We start from the raw sequence: 17858 nt of genomic DNA on the forward strand, positions 1-17858 counted from the left end.
AAGGTCAATACTGCTTAGAAGTGAAAAGAAAACAGAAAATATCCGAAAAATCCAAAAGGGCTAAAAAAAAACAAAAAAAAACAAAAAAACGGAATTTGAAAAAAGAAACGGAATTTGAGAAAAAATAAAACGGATTTCATAGGGCCCTAAAATTCCCATAAAAAAGTAAAAAGAATATGTAGGCCTATATTGATATAAATTTTAAATTAAATTGTCAAGTTATTGTGTGATTACTAAAATAGGCTAGTGGCGCTCGGCCGTGACATTCAAGTTCAGTGCCGTACAAAATGGATCGGTGGATAGCAACAGGTTCTCTGAAAAGAAAAGAGGCAGAGGCAGAGGTTACCAATAATGAACAGATTGACAGTGAGTCGGAGGCATCTACGAGCCAGATTCCTCATAAAAAAACAAAGGAGGGTGAAGAGAAAATACTATGAAAGCTACTTAGCATTAGGTTTCAGCTACACTGGCCCCGAAGACGAGCCGTTGCCCGTTTGCGTTTGTTGCTACGAGGCACTGGCTAACGAGAGCATGAAACCATCAAATCTTCGCCGGCATCTGGAAACCAAGCATGGGGAATTTAAGTCCAAGCCAGTCGAGTTTTTCAAAAGCAAGCTCCAGGAATACCGTACAAGCAAAAAAGTAATAGAATCGACATCTGCAGGTGGCGCTACTGCTAAAGCAGTGGAAGTCTCGTACCGGGTGTCCCGAATCATAGTGAAAAAAGGGATGCCACATACACTCGGGGAGGAGGTGGTGCTACCAGCAATTAAAGAGACTGTGGGTATCATGCTGGGTGACAAAGCACGTAGGCCAGTGGTTCTCAATTCCAGTCCTCGGGACCCACTGCTCTGCACATTTTGTATGTCTCCCTTATTTAACACACCTGAACCAGATCATCAGCTCGTTAGGAGAGACTCCATGAACTGAACTGAGTGTGTCAGATAAGAGAGGCATACAAAATGTGCAGAGCAGTGGGTCACGAGGACTGGAATTGAGAACCACTGACGTAGGCAAATGGACTTAATTCCTTTATCAGACAACACTGTGCAGCGCAGAATCGAGGAGATGGCCAGCAATGTGAACGACCAGCTAATATCGCGGATCAAAGCCAGTCGATATTTTGCTCTTCAGCTGGACGAATCCACGGACATAGCGAACCTCACCAACCTGCTCGCCTACGTAAGGTATGAATACAACAGAGAAATAGAGGAGGAATTTCTCTTTTGTAAACCTTTGCAGACATGCACAACTGCAGAGGCACTTTTTGACATGTTGAACGGTTTCATCACAGAACATGAGATCGATTGGTCAAGATGCGTGGGAATAAGCACAGACGGGGCAGCCGCCATGGTAGGCCAACACAGCGGCCTTGTTAAACGTGTGCAAGCAGTTGCTCTGCAAGCGAAATCTATCCACTGCTGCATCCACAGAGAGGCTCTCGCAGCCAAAAGAATGCCACCTGATCTCAAAACTGTTCTGGATGAAGCAGTAAAAACTGTCAATTTTATCAAGGCCCGTCCACTGAATTCAAGACTGTTTTCAGTTTTATGTGACGAGATGGGCAGTGAGCACCGACAATTGCTGCTCCATACCGAGGTCCGGTGGCCGTCAAGAGGGAAGGTGCTTGCACGGCTTTATGAGTTGCGAGATGAGGTGAGACTGTTTCTACTGTTTCTACTTGCCCGTTTGCGTTTGTTGCTATGAGGCACTGGCTAACGAGAGCATGAAACCATCAAATCTTCGCCGGCATCTGGAAACCAAGCATTCGATACTATAGATCACACAATACTCTTAGATCGACTTCAAAATGATACTGGTGTTCAAGGACAAGCATTAAGCTGGTTTAGATCATACTTATCTGACCGCAGGGATCTGTGTTAGGCCCTCTGTTATTTTCAATATATATGCTGCCACTTGGAAATATTATAAGGAAGCATGGAATTAGTTTCCATTGTTATGCTGATGACACTCAAATCTATATTTCGTCACGGCCAGATGAAAACGCTAAATTATCCAAATTGACAGAGTGTGTTAAAGATATAAAAGATTGGATGACGCGCAATTTTCTTTTATTAAATCCAGACAAGACAGAGGTACTAATCATCGGTTCAAAAAACCACCCACAAAACCTCTCACAATACAACTTTAACATAGTAGGATGTCCTGTTACTTTATCCTCTACAGCACAGGTGTCAAACTCAGTTCCTGGAGGGCCACAGCCCTACAGAGTTTTGTTCCAACCCTGCTTCAACACACACACACCTGCAGTTTTCAAATAAGCCTGAAGGACTTGATTAGCTGATCAGGTGTGTTTAATTAGGGTTGAAGCTAAACTCTGCAGGGCTGTGGCCCTCCAGGAACTGAGTTTGACACCCCTGCTCTACAGTAAAAGACCTGGGTGTTATATTAGACTGCAACCTGTCTTTTGAAAATCATATTTCATATGTTACAAGAACAGCCTTTTTCCACCTTAGAAACATTGCTAAGCTACGTAACATGCTATCAGTTTCTGATGCAGAAAAGTTAGTTCATGCATTCATGACCTCAAGACTAGATTACTGTAATGCTTTATTAGCTGGTTGTCCTGCATCCTCAATAAACAAGCTACAGTTAGTCCAAAATGCTGCCGCTAGAGTTCTTACTAGATCAAGAAAATATGATCATATAACACCAATTTTATCATCACTACATTGGTTACCTATAAAGTTCCGTATTAATTACAAGGTATTGCTACTGACTTATAAAGCCCTAAACGGCTTAGCTCCTGGGTATTTAACCGATCTTCTATCGCCCTATAATCCATTGCGCTCTTTAAGATCACTAAATTTGAGGCTTTCTGGTCGATTCAATGATGCAGACTGGCTTGCCAAGTTGGCATATCTGTCGGACATTTTTGAGCACTTGAATGGACTAAATAGGAGCCTACAGGGGAAGTCGGTTACTCTTTTTCATATGCAAGACAAAGTTGAAGTTGAAGTTGAAACAAAATGGTCAAGCTAAAATTTATTTAAAATTTGATAAAAAAAAAAAAATGTTTTACACTGTACATCATATTCCTCTATTGCTTGCTTCTCACACCATGTGGCCTACATACCTCCACATGCGCACTAGAAAGTCTGAAATGACTTTGAAACTCAGAAGGACTGTACAAATGGACCACATTCTCAACAAAGTGAGGAATTTTAGGGACATTCCTAGGAGAGAGAAAACATTTCTTATGACCTCTCTCTGTCTCAAAAGCAACTTGCAATTGGCTTCATTTACGTTTTAATGAAATCCTTTAAAACTTTCTTTTATTTGGTGCTGAATTATCTGCAGTCTGGGCTGTTTATTTTTTACACGACATAAGTTTCATTAGATGCAAGTTGCAACATACCACTCTAGACCAGATAGATTTATATCCCTTACCATTTACTGACGTTTGTAATCCACAACACAGCGAGATTCAGGAAGTGTCCGGCTGCACTTTTCTCACCCCTCCCCTCACTGCAGCCGCCTACTCTCGACTATAGAACGCCTATTGGGTCATATTTCGCCACTTTCCTACGTCGTTTTGTTAAAAAAACGCCGTAAAAAGCACAGTTTAAACAGCCAGGACGCTGCTTTTTACGCCGCCGAAAAGCGAAATGCCGTAAAAAGCGCCGATGAATTGTGTAAACAACGGCGTATTTTTCGTCGGTTTGGAGGCGGCGAAAAAAACCACGCTCTATATGCCCATGTAACGCCGCTTTTTACGGCGCACAGTGTCCCCAATGACGCGTATCATAACGCGTCACAAGACGCGTAGTGTTAAATGATAATGATCTCCACCCTGTCTTTTCCAAAGCCAATAAATTTGAACTGGTGTCACCCAATCAGTAAAGAACAAGAACAGACGACATTAATCCAACCCAGCACAAGGATGAGATTCAATCCATGCCTCAGCTCACTGAATGTTTCTGAAACTGAGGTAGATGGTCTAGCTCACTGCTAACGTTATACCGCCTTGTAAGGCAAGCATATTTTATTTATCATTATAATAGGCCCACTTTAATCTGTTATTTTTCTATGTTCTTTTATCGCACATTCTCGATTTTTTTCATCTGATTATTTGTAAAGCACTTTGCATAGCCACTTTATGCATTGTGCTTTATAAATAACCTCTTGCCGCTACTCCCCTTACACATTTGTTTGTGACAGTGTCATTGCTTGGGAACAATGATAACTGTATCATTGAGACAGATAAACTGTAGCCAGTCGTATTGTTTCCCCCAACATATATTAACATCCAGTTGATTTGAAAAGCACAATCCAAACATTACGCAAGATCTCCGCTAGGTGGAGATAATATAATATTCTCGTATTATATATAATATAATCGTATGCCCTATTCTATGGCCTATAGCCAACAATTATATTGTATTTTTATAAAATAAAATCTTGAATTGAATTATTTCAGTCAAACTTAACTGTAATAACGGAAATTAGGATACAATTCATAACATGAAAAACAGCCCCAAGCGCTTGATTGCAATGTTCGATGTTTAACTTCACAGTCAACTGAAACATGCAGTTTAATTTTAATAAATAAAGTATATAGTCCTATCTATAATAAATAATTTATTAAACTGAATATATAAATAAGTCCTGCTGCACAGGTTTTTGTAATTATTGCAGATCATATAAAATAAATAATTAGGCATAATGATTGACCTAGGCCTACTTGTTAAAAGAGCTTTGCGTTTTCATTTATTAGGCTATTCTACTGCTAATAGAAAGAATGAACGAATTTATTAAATAAACAATAATATTGAATATATGAAATTCTCTCTCTCTCTCTCTCTCTCTCTCTCTCTCTCTCTCTCTCTCTCTCATAACTGCATTAATAACGGCATAAAGCCGGGGATACACTTAAGGTAACGATACACTGGGCAACTTTTTGATGTTGCTGGGCAATCTTGCCGAGCGATTGTTGCTCGGGCACTTTACCATTGAAAATGGTATTGGTATTTCTATCTGGATAATTTTGATCAGTCGTGGGCCCTGTGTCTCATCTTGCCCGTTGATGGCAACATTGCTCAAAAAGTTGCCCTGTGTATCATCACCTTTACTGTAGGCCGTTTATGAATGTAGCCTTTTATAATGCTTGTTCAGCGCATTCAGTCAGTCAGTAGCCGCGTTTTCATTACAGATTTGCGCAAATGTTTTGCGCTATTATCTAAATATCGATAAAAAAAAACTATTGCGAAATGACGTTTTTTCCATTAACCGATGTTATGCGACTAAAACGTCACTTTTTCTCGCGATAGGTCATTCCTAAAATCACGGCAACGGACATGGTTTATATCAGTGGTTCTCAACTCCAGTCCTCGGGACCCACTGCTCTGCATATTGTGTATGTCTCCCTTCTTTAACACACCTGATTCAGATCATCAGCTCATTAGGATAGACTCCATGAACTGAACTGAGTGTGTCAGATAAGAGAGACATACAAAATGTGCAGAGCAGCGGGTCCCGAGGACTGGAGTTGAGAACCACTGGTTTATATAATATCACAGCCACCGCATTAGACATTAGGCCTATTATTATTAATGGAATGAGACGTACGTGCACTGTAAAACCTAACAGTGAAAGTCACTAAACGAAATGAGTTCATTTAACTTATTTTTTTTTAAAAGTTGAATATAAAATGTTCAAGTTACATGTAGGCTACTCAAACATGATTGAATAAACCAATACTAAATTATGAATTTTGAAATTATGAGTGAGTTTGACTCAATATATATATATATATATATATATAAGTTCACAATACTCACAATAGCCTACTAGTATTAATTTTTAAACTTAAACGGTTTGCGGCAATCAGTTTCCTCAATCGGTTTGAGTTGAGTTAACTTTTGGGTTTTACAGTGTGGCGTGTTATCCAAGCATGGCAGGGTTGCCCTTGCGAACGACAAGGAGTTGGGAGATTATCCCTCAGTTCTGCTCTGAGGTTTTGATTGTGGCATTTCAGATTTTTTTATGACTTTTTGCCCTTTTATTAAACATTTAAAATATTCACAAATTAATATGGAATACATGTCGATTTTACTGGTTTTCTAAGGCCAAATTAGAACCTGGAATTGATATTTTTCCCGCAGTGCAGAATGAGAAAAGCCACAGGCTATAGCCTATGGAACCACAGCCCACAGAAAGGTGTTTCTAAAAGTCGGCTAAAAACATATGTCCATCTCCGCTGTGCGATTTAGAGAGAAATACACCTTTCATAAGGATTAAATAATCAGAAGGTATTAGGCTAGCTTTCGATTCGAATTTGTTCGTTTTAAAGTGGACATTTCAAGCTTTAGCCTATAGGCTATTTTGTTTTAGTTCTCTCGCTCCAGTTCACGGAGATAATGAAAGCGCGTCTTGTTTTATTTTATTTTACAAATGCAAAGTTTTCTTGTTATTGTAAGTTTACACAAATAAAAGTCCATTAATACCTGACAATGGACACCTCGAAGGGCATTAACCCGCTTATACCATGGTCACTTACGAAAGAAAGAAATATTTAATCAATTAATAATACTTTAATGTGTTTTAGAGTAAAAATCGTGAGGGTTTTTATTTATTAAGTCGAGCGCACTATTTAATATCTCCCGTATAAAGGCGTTGCCAAGCAACGTGGCCACAGCGACCCGACCGCAGCAGTTGATCAGTGAGTTTGAGCCAGCGCAATCATTTAGAACTGTCATCAGGCAAATTGACGGGACGCCTTTCCTAGGTGTACATTATCACTTTTTAATGGACACCCTGCAGCCAATCAGAATCGAGTATTCACCCAGACCATGGTATAAAATGTTTTTAAACAACGGGTATTAATTTGAGCTCTTTTTAAACCTATAATTATTAAGCTTATTTCTTTGATTCACATCATGCATTAATATAGTCTATATTTTCTTTCAGCTGCCTTCTCAAACTTTCGCTGCAGTAGCAGTGTTTATTCCTGCCTTGTTGCTTTTAATTTCATGATAATTTTCTAAATTATTTCTTAATCTTAAGAAGCGAAGTGAATTGCGTCGTTCTCGCAAGAAGTGAATCAAACTGACGTTCTCCATGTTCTGTGTGATTGGCTGTCTGCCGCACATGTGACACTTTCAGCCACACGTGCTTCAGAATTAATCACAAGCTCTGGATCAAACCTGAGTTGACAGAGAACGTTTACGTTACTGAACCTGATCTAACCAGGTTGGATTTATCTGGATTTCCCATTAAAAAAAAGCCAAGTGTCTTACAATCATAACAGACAGATATGCATTTGTATGCACTAGATTTGGTATTTGTTCAAAGGTTACATGCAATTTGTAGGATGGTTTGTATTTATTTGTGAAATATTATCTAGGCTCATTTATTTATATTTGTAAAACACAATACATATTTGTTACTCCACTGTATTTTCCCTCAAATTGACCTTTGTACTTGCACATTGCTTTCTGTTTGTTTGCGAGTCAAGTTTTCCTTTGCAGAGTAGTTCTCCATAAATAGAGCTCGGCTAGGCGGTAGGGTAGTATGTCAGGTCGTTTAGCTCTCTGTGAGCCTCCTTGGCCACTTATCTTAGTGTGGAGTGTTGCTTGGCCTCCTCTCATTATGAGAGCAGGTGTACTGAGTCCTCCGCTCTGCAGAGATTCGTGGACTAGTTAGACTAAGTAGCTAGCTCTTTTTGAGCTTTTTTGGTTACTTCCTTTGGTAAGAGTGTTATTAGGCCACTTATTCAGGCCTTCGTTCTTCAGGGCTGTCTGAACAGAAGTTCAGAGTGTTAGGCTCTCTTTGAGCCTCCTTAGATGCTGGCCTGAATAGAGAACGTAGTTAGGCCTCCTCTCTTTTAGAGTCATCCTGTTGAGGCCTCCGTTCTTGAGAAGCTCCAGTGTATGACGATATTCCCTCAAAGGTGTTCGTAGAAATACACAACTCTTGAGCTTGCCTGTAAAGGTGGGCATACACTGTGCGATGTCTGTGCGATTTCAGCAAGGAACCTACTCACACTGAACGAGTAGATCGCATGCGATCTAAAGCCAAAGCTCAGGATTTATGTGCTCACACTATACGGTCCGAACGTCGAGCTGCGACTTGACTGCTCACACTATACGTGTGAAATATGCACGAATCATCGCGATAAATCCTCGTGCCGGTTGCGCCTATAGACGATATCATGTATCCAGAGATACTGTCAAAACAAGCTTCAGCTATCAATATCAAGAAGATTTAACATTTCCAATTTATATATTAAATTATTAGTAGGCTAGTATTATTGTATTATTATTATTATTATTATTATTAGGGAAGGCTACTTTTATTATTAAACTGATAGGCTATTATAATTAAATTGCCACTCAACAATTTCATAGCGCATCACCGCATAACCAACGCGCTGTGAGGATAATAAAATATCACAGCTTACTTCTCCTCATTGAAAATTGTCTAAAACATTTAGGTCGATTACAATGAATTATATACATATAATTAATTATTAACAGTCTATAATATGTCTGAACACTGCAATAATTAATCAATGAAAATTAAAAACAGCTTTATTTCAAAAACATTTTAAAGAGGCAAAGTGAAAGTGTACATCGCAGGTGGCTTGGAGGAAGTGGGTAATGGTTAATCCATTTTGCAACACGAACTGGAGGTAAGCAACAGTAATTTGTAGCTCTGAACTACAGAACTTAAACATCTCCCTTTTTTTGTTTTGTTTTTTTGTTTTGTTTTTTGCTGCAGATGAAACTTCTGTTTTTGCGCAGGCGCAGTGAGGGGAAAAACACTGAGTTTAGGGCAATCAGCTCGTAGCTCTGCATCAACTGTGCGCCTCTCGTTTCCCCCTGTACACTGCACGACACACACTGAAAATCGACCCGACCCGAAAAAGAGTCGCATGAGTCAGAATTCGGCTCAAAATCGGACGAAAATCGCACAGTGTATGCCCGCCTTAAGGGGTCTTATAGCTCGGGCTCTGGGCACAGGGAATTTATCACGATACTGGTGTGCACCTTAGGGATGGGGATTTCCTTTGAGTCTATGGGCCCTATCTTGCACCCAGCGCAATTGAATTTGTACACGTATCATTCCTATTTTGCACCCGCGCACAGCGGACTTTTCCCTCCACAGACGCACGTCTGTAAATTAGGGAATGAACTTGCGCTCCCGGGGGCGATTCAGGGAAAAGAGGAGGCGTGTTCCGGCGCAAACGTTCCCTGGTGCTATTCTGCAGTTTCAGAAAACAATTCCGCCACTGACCAGGAGAAACCTCGTCTAAAGTTACCGGCGCGTTATTCAGACGCTATTTTAAGGGCGCATGCTTGGCCATAATGTAGCGTGAGCACAACACACACACACTTTACTTCTCTACTCTACACAGAAGCAGCAGTTCTCATTTTTGCAAACCATACATTTTTACAAGGAAAAATATTATTATTCATTCATTCATTCATATTACCACACGAGGGAAATCATTGTGGTGTCCATGAAGATGTGAAATAATAGGCATAAATCTATCTTACACATTTACCCAAATTATCATACGCCTGTTTAAGCGAAGCTAATCTGGGTGTGTTTCTCCATCCCCAGTGTCACTTCTCTGTGTTTTACGACCCTGACGAGAACGTTGGTCTCCTCGGCTGTGAACCGCTCCTGGCAAATCCGCCGTTATAATAGCAATCCGCCATGGAACAAGCGCTCCTGCTCTTAAAGGGAATGTGAGATGACGCTCTGATTGGTTTATTTCACGTTACGCCCAAACCACACCTATGAGTAATGAAGCTACTTCAGACCAACACATTTTAGATTTGCGTCGGGCGCAAGAGTCATTTATTTTAAAAAGGTTTTTGACTATTATTTAAATATTTCAGGCTTCACAGGATTGATAAGTTATTATTTTTATAATGTAACAAAAAGAACATAACAGTAAACATAACAGTAGCCTACTTTTCAAGAATACACAAAATGTATAAAGTAAACAAATGTTTCAAACAGATTAAAGTGCAAAAGAACATAATAAAGTTAAAAAAATAAGAATCAGTTCACAATTCAATATCAGAGAGGTAAAGTAGTAGACTGCTGTGTTTCAGTGAGACTTTTCTGTCCCTCCATTGCGCGCAAAGTAAAAGCCGACTGGGGAACAGTGTCTCTTTCAAAGCTCAATACGCTTTTAAGTCTTTTTTTTTTTTTTTGTATCAGGCACGTCCGGCAAGAGACTGTATATAATGACAGTCACGTTACATGACTGATGTGGATGTTACGTAGGAGGGGCAACAGCTCTCCACCTTAAAGGAAAGGAACAGAATACAGCATTGTGTTTTCATAATTGTTGGAAGCCAAAATTAAAATGAAACTAAATTATATATAGCACAGCCCTAGTCATAAAATCATTATTTTGAGCAAGGGGCCCCCCTGGCCCTACGTAACTTGCGTACTTTGCGTACCGCCACTGACGCATGACCCATGACCCCTTCTGTCAATCAAACACTACTACTGGCCAAAGGTTTTAGAACACTGTGCAGTTCTAACTTCCTGTTTGTTTTTTATTCTTTAGATGTCTTACAACAACAAGTGAAAACTGAGAAAAGGAGGCCTCAGAGCTGTGACAGGGCAAAAATGGCTCCTTTATGCCTCTAAATGGCTTGGGAGAATTACTTGTTTATCAAAGTATATATTTATTCCTGAACAGCAAAGTATATTAATTTTTTAGTTTGTAGTACTATGTTGTTTTTTGTCATTGTTGTTGCGTTTCCATTTGCATTTACTTCCATCTTACTGATGCTGGTTGCATTTGTTATATGTTGTCGTGGTTTTCCAGGCTCTTCTCCTGGCAGTGAGATACTGCTTTATTAATTCAGAATTAACCATCTAATTGTTTCAAGTCACTTTGTCTTCCAGTTCAACATAACCTGTACATAAGTTGTATTTTAAGTTTTTTTTTTTTTTTTTATGAATGTGATATTATTTCCAGTTCATGCTGTGGGAGCATAAATAAATACATTTACATGTAAATTACAGTGTTTGTGTCAAACATATCTTGAAGAGTTTGAACACAAAGAGCTTTGATCTACTGTATCATTCAGACACAGACAGACATCAACAATCAGCATATGGAACTCAATGCTGACAATCAACAAAAAGCTTCATGCCACAATGCATGCTGGATACCAGCACAGTTCAAAGCTTGCAATGCGCCATGAATCTATTATGCAGATAATTTGTCCTAGTATTGCATTTATTTCCTTTTATTTTTGCTGTTGTTTCTGTTGTGACGCTGTAGTAGCTTGTTTTGTGATGGTCAGAGTTTATATGTGTTCCTTGGTTTGTTTGTTTTTTGCTTTAAGTTTTTAATAAACTGTATTAGATCCTCGAATCAATTACACTCCTTTTCCCCCAGCAAAACGATACAAGATCTTACTGACACAAACGCTTAAGGCCTGAGTATGTGCAACTTTGAGAATAGTCTACGACGATTTAACGGTTTGGCTATTGTCCTGTGAACACATTACAGACAAATGAAGTGCATTATCTCCTTATTATCTGTTTAGTGTTTCAGTTAGGATCTATATGCTAATGTTCGATTGACCTTAAGACACAGAATAGACGGATTACTCTTTAACTTACTGTTTCACACTAACTTTTTGCATTAGTGCTGATTTACATCAGGATCAGGAACAAGGAAATGTTGAGCAGGAAATATTGCCTCTGCTATATGTAATGGCATCCAGGAAAGAACATTAGCGGCAGAGAGGTTTATGCATTCATGCATATACTGTGTCAATAAATTACTCACTCAATCCACTTCAGTGACAATTAGGCTGAGATCAAGATCTTTTAATGCAAACATACAATTCCCAATGTTCAGTAATGCGGTCGAATTAATGTACTTGAATGTAACTGGATTACAAATGCAAAGTTGTCTTTGCATTGTTGTGTTTAGATGAATAGATGTGGAAATAATTAATAGCACTGCATGGAAAAGGATAAAAAGAAAAAGATCAACTTGATTAAAATATAAATACACAAACACATGTAAGATGCATTGTATACATAAGAACTGATTGCTATTACTTGCATGGTCAAATAAAAGTGCCATACAGAGCTAAGCTCAAACAAAAAGAAAAAAGTTCATCCATCCATTTTATAAACCACTTGTCACGGTGCCTATGGACAGTCAGGATCAGCACACCATACATTCTGAATCACGGATGCTTGTATTTGCAGTTTGCATGTGTTACTGGGCTCTGGAAGATTTAGTTTGTTTTTTTCATGACTGTTCCTACAAGTGCTGAGGAAGGTCAGGAACACCGGTATGAATATGATGCCATGGACGGCCCCAAACAGAATGACTAAGAACATGATTTTGAAGAAGGTCCTGAAGATGTAGCTTTCAGCAGCAGCGAGCACCACCACACCGGCGATAGTGGACAACGCTCCCTGAACGATGGGATAGCCCAGTTTATTGATGGCATCCATGGCTTTCTCATTCGCTGAGGACTTTTCACTTGACACAAAAGCATAGGATATGTGAGCAGAGAAGTCGACAGAAAACCCGATACAGATAACAAGATTAATCATAGACACAGAGTCTAAACTAACATCCCATAATGCCATGAAACCGGTCACTCCCACAATGACAGATGCGATGGCAAATGTCACCCAGAGAGAGCAAAGAGGGTTTGGGATCAACAGGAGTGAAATGACTAGCATTGCACATGTAGCAACTACTATATTCTGGATTGTATTAGTGATGATGACGGCGTATTGGTCGAAATAGATGAATGCGGGGTGATACACTATCAGATCAACGGATGGCTGCAACTTCCCACATTTTTCTGCGGTTTCTCTAAATGCATTCAGCATGTTCTTCTCATCAATCGCTGTGAGGATGTTCACAGTCTGAATAAACATACGTGACGCATGGATTTGATTGTTAGTGAAATTAACATCTTGACTAAAAACAGACCGATTAAGAAATGCAGTTAAATTGCGTTTGAATTCCATTTCACTTTTCGCATTCTGTCCAATCGGCATGTACACACTCAGCCAAGAAATCGGTAAAATGCCTGAATCTACCATTGTCAGATTTTGGAAATTTTCCAAACACAAGTCAAGACTTTGGCGAGCAGTTGAGTTCCAGTACTGAAAGTCTTCATCCTTTATAACTAACATGACATTGGGACCAAAGGCAGAGAAGAATTCATCTTCTTTGTCATAGTAACTACCAACATATGAGCCGTCTGCTGCTAAATGCTTCAGATCTAGACCTTCCTGCAATCGGAAGCATCCGTAGATACTGACTGCCAAATACCCGGCATAGATCAGACACACGAGCGCCTTAACCCACACTCTTGTTAAGAAAGGGCCGTAATAGTTTTTAAAGAATGAATCCATTGGCATTTCAAATTCCTTATCTGTGTTTTCATCATACGCCCCACCAACACAACAGCCTCCATCATCACCAGTGGCTTCTGGGACTTTCATGCAGGTCAGCCAGTGTCTGTTGCCTTTCTCTCTCCGTCCGTTCAGTGCGAGACACGCGCCAAAGAAGGTGATGTTGAAGATGTAGCAGAACAGAAGAGCTGTGCTGGTGTACATGCAGAAGGACTGAACTGAGCGGAAGGGCGTCATGAGGCCGATGTAGAAAGCCAGCACATCTGTCAGCGTGGTGATAGTGATGGACACGCCGGCCTCTTTGTACGTTTCTGCTAAACGAAGCTCAACGGCTTTATGAACTTCAGTCTTCTGCCAGCAGGAGATCATAATGAACATGTCATCAACACCAACACCTGGAGGAAAGCAGAGACGGTGAGCCTGTGAACATCAGCTGTGAGACACCTACTAGATGATGAATTAAATGACATTTACCTAGAATGAGAAAGGGGGCTGTGGCCACGGTCATGGCAAACGGCATCCCACAGAACAGCAGCAGACCAAAGCTGGCCAACACGGCCATCCCAGCGGAGACGACTCCGAACGTAGCCACCCACACCTTCGTCCTGACACAGTCTAATCTGAGGAAGAGGACATGCAATAGAGATCGATCACATCGCCAGTGACAGAAACATATGCTTATGTGATTATTTTTTAATTATTCGTGATACCTCAAACAAGACACAATTGAAATGGAAATGGCCAGGAAATACGTAACAGAGAAGAGGGGGATGACAGAGTCTGAATTGGTCTCAAGCTCATTCTGTCTTGATATTGATGTAAAGTAAGACACATGGACCTGTAGAAATTCAACACAAAACACAGCTCAGTATAGTTACTGTACACATGAATGTGTTGCATTGTGTTGAAGCACAGTGAAGAATAAGTTAAGGCAAATTATGACAAGACATGAATAGCCTGGAGAAAAATCAAGCAAATGTACATCAATGTTCATTTTATCAAAATATTGTTGTGCTTGAGTTATAGTTTTGGAGACTAATGTGTTATAGTTATTATTTGATTAAAGGATTAGTTCACCCAAAAATGAAAACTCTGTCAGTAATTACTCTCCCTCATGCTGTTCCAACCCCGTAAGACTTTCGTTTATCTTCAGAACACAAATGAAGATATTTTTGATGAAATCTGAGAGCTGTCTCACTCCTTCCAAAGGCTTCTGTTTAAGTTTACTTCATTTTTGGGTGAACTAACCCCTTTAATGTCATTTGAGGCACTTTTACATAAACAATGGTCATCAGGTATACATGTAGATATAACTCATAACTCACAATCATTTCCATGACTTACCGTTTTCTGTTTTGTAGAGTTTGAGAGGAGCTTTAGAAAGCCATCAAGCCAGTTTTTCATCATCTTTTCTTCTTTCTTCTTCTCGTCTAAGAAATAAAAAAGCCTGACCGCTTTGGCACTGGTGAGCTCTGAGCTATTCAGCTTTAGCTCTACACCGCCGATGGTTGTTCCCAAAAATATGCCATTATTAATCGGATATGTTATGTTTGAAGAAACTATTTTAGTAGCATTGTAATTTATAATGTCTAAAATTGCATTTGACACACACCTTCCCTTTGTTCTGGCACAGAGGTTTTCAAAAGTCTTGTTTCCTGACGTTACATTTTTCACTTGTCTGTCTAGCTCTATAATTTCGCTAAAAGCTGCTTTAGTTAATATATTTTCTCCTTGCAAGCCTGTGATGATCAAAGAGGCATAAGTGCCATCAGACGCAAGCCGTAGCTGAGAAAACTCTTCAGATTGTGGGAAATGTTCCACCACAATCGCTCTCTCCAACTTGGCAGGTCCATTGACAGGCGTAAACTGGTCTTCAATATCATTTGCCTCTCTGTCGTGAAGAAAGATGAAACCAGGTCCAAGTGCAGCAGCCACACATAAAGCTAATAAAATAAACACACATGGATGTCTACCAACAACACAACCGAGTTTTTCAAAAGCCAGAGACAGAGGCCTTTCGATGCAGTCTGTTTTACACTTCGCCATCCTCAATACACGTCAACAGTCTACAGTGAATCTCTTGCTCTTCTGCAAAGCCCCAGAAACATCCTCCTTCAATGACTCAATGTTGTCATAACATACTTATAGGCTGAGCTGAACACTGTTGCTCTTTATCAAATTAAGGTTACTCATTAGCAAACTTCCTTGTTGGCACCTGCCCCTCTGTACCACAGAAACTGAATCAATATTAATGGATCGTAACGAGGATGTGGATACACATGTAAATTCTAGTCTTTAAAGAAATAATTGACTACAACACCCTGGGAATTCCCCCATCCAAGGAAATATCTGATAAAACTGAAAAGCTGCATTAGCTAACCCAGATTCACTTCTACAATAAGGACAAAGGATATGGGTCCAGTATAAAAATAGAAACACACTACATTACTACATTAAGCCAAGGCTGCAAAAATATCTTACCTGCAGAAATTAAACCAAAAATCATTGAAATCATGGAAGTTGCCTTTCAAACAACTTTTCGCCACATATAGTTGTATTGTGTGGAAAAATCTAATGCTCAAATTGAAGGGGACACCAATATCTGCTCTTGTGAACACGGTTGCGGAGCGTGCGCAGATGGGAGTTTTACTTAAAATTGTTCTAAGGGCAGAAAAGAAAATGATTGGCTTACAGATTCAACCAATGAAATTAAAGTAGAGGCGGGATCAAGACTTTAAAGGTGCTCTAAGTGATGTTGGGTGACGTCACTTCTTGTTGACGTTCAAAGTATTGTCAAACAAAACGGAGGCTAGCTCGACCCGACCCCCCTCCTCATCCGCGCACTAACCCCCCAAACCCCACCCCCAAATCCCACCCCCGAATCATTCTTGTTGGTTATTGGCTGGAACAGTTTGTTGTGTTTCGTGGTGCGGGTTAGCCCAGTCTGTTTTTCTTGCCGTTTGTGGAGCCCAGGCTGTCTACAGAGACCGCGTTTCTTTACAGTGTGTTCAGGGGACAGGCAGCTAGCGGATAGTGAGGAGATGTTTGCTGTATGTGACAAAAAATGTTTTGGCCTAAAAAATGCGTGACATCGCTTAGAGCACCTTTAATGAAAATTTGGAGGGAAGGAATCTACAGACGGAGTACGTTATTGACTGTTTGTGGGAGAAAGATCGCATTTTTCGTAAGGTAAGTGAATTTAATATATTTTTTATTAAAATTCACAGATAAACAGCCTCTAAAGTTTACTAAAATAATTGGGGAACATTAAAAATGCACAAAACTAATAATCATTGTCTAAATATCCGATCGGATGTATTTTGACTGCTTCAGTTGAATTTATGGTACTTTTTTTTTTATTCACAGATAAACAGCCTCTAAAATTTATTAAGATATTTGGGGAATATTAAAAATGCACAGAACTAATAATCATCGTCTAAATATCCTATCAGATGCATTTTGATGTGACTGCTTCAGTCGACCACATCACAGCAGCTAACGCTAATGCTAATATGCTTTCCCAATGCACTGTCTGTGAAGCCAATATTTATGGGTGAACTATCCCTTTAATGCATGCAAGTTACTTTGGATAAAATTGTTAGAAATACAAATTTAAGGCATCCAGAAGTTTTCTGTGTTCTTCCATCTTTCCACAGTTCACATTCCTCCTCAAAAACACTACTTTTCTCTCTTTGTTCTTTTGTTGATGCCTCTTCAGATAATGGATGTCTTGTTCCATCTGTTCAGCAGGGTAAGATTAAACTAAACTACTTTGAACATTTTCAATATAAGGGGAAGCCACCAGTCTTCCTTGAGTGCAGTCTTCCTACAGACACGTGTGCTAAAATAAATCTAACTCACCTGAGTGTAGGGGTGGGCAATATGAATATTTTATCATGTATTGTGAAAATCATCATCATCATCATCATTTATTTGTAAAGCACATTTAAAAACAACCCATGGTTGACCAAAGTGCTGAACAGGACAAAATAGTCAGTACAAGGATAATACAATATAGTAAAATTACAAGAGCAATCGATACAATTACAAGCAATAGAATAAATAATACATTGAATATAATACAATTAAAGGTAAAGAGAGTGCATTAAGGATCCACATTATGAAAGTGTTTTTTAAGCTTCGATTTAAAAGTGGCAAATGACAAAACTGTTCTGATTGATAGTGGTAGGCTATTCCATAATTTGGGGCCTGCTACTGCAAAAGCTCAGTCACCTCGATGTTTCAGTCTCGATCTACGCACAGAGAGCAGTCCAAGGTTACTAGACCTAAGTGACCTGGGTGGGTTATGGCAGTGTATTAAGTACCCTGGTGCTAGGCCGTGTAATGATTTAAAAACAAAAACTAAAATTTTAAACTCAATTCTCTGTTTGACTTGTATCCAGTTTAGAGAAGTTAAAATCAGAGTAATGTGATCAAACTGCAGCAGCATTTTGTACTAGTTGAAG

General features: G+C 39.5%; 1 protein-coding gene across 1 annotated transcript; it reads right to left on the minus strand.

The window, feature by feature from the left end:
- Positions 1–11806: 11806 nt before the first annotated feature.
- On the minus strand, positions 11807–15508 carry LOC311084162 (patched domain-containing protein 3-like). Its single transcript, XM_084116069.1, has 4 exons — positions 14737–15508; positions 14103–14230; positions 13867–14012; positions 11807–13787 (listed from the first exon to the last, which is right to left on the minus strand). The coding sequence occupies exons 1-4, from the start codon at positions 15436–15438 to the stop codon at positions 12163–12165; spliced, it is 2601 nt and encodes an 866-aa protein (XP_083972195.1). The 5' UTR covers positions 15439–15508; the 3' UTR covers positions 11807–12162.
- Between the last annotated feature and the right edge of the window lie 2350 nt (positions 15509–17858).

The sequence above is a fragment of the Abramis brama genome (assembly GCF_963993115.1).
Source record: "Abramis brama genome assembly, chromosome: 6".
NCBI classification, from domain to species: Eukaryota; Metazoa; Chordata; class Actinopteri; order Cypriniformes; family Leuciscidae; genus Abramis; species Abramis brama.

Coding starts and splice junctions, on each gene's coding strand:
- LOC311084162 (XM_084116069.1), bottom strand. CDS start 15,438: ATGGCGAAGTGTAAAACAGACTGCATCGAAAGGCCTCTGTCTCTGGCT. Junction 14,231..14,736: donor ACTCTACAAAACAGAAAACG/GTAAGTCATGGA, acceptor GAATTTCTACAG/GTCCATGTGTCTTACTTTAC. Junction 13,788..13,866: donor AGCCCCCTTTCTCATTCTAG/GTAAATGTCATT, acceptor GCTTTCCTCCAG/GTGTTGGTGTTGATGACATG.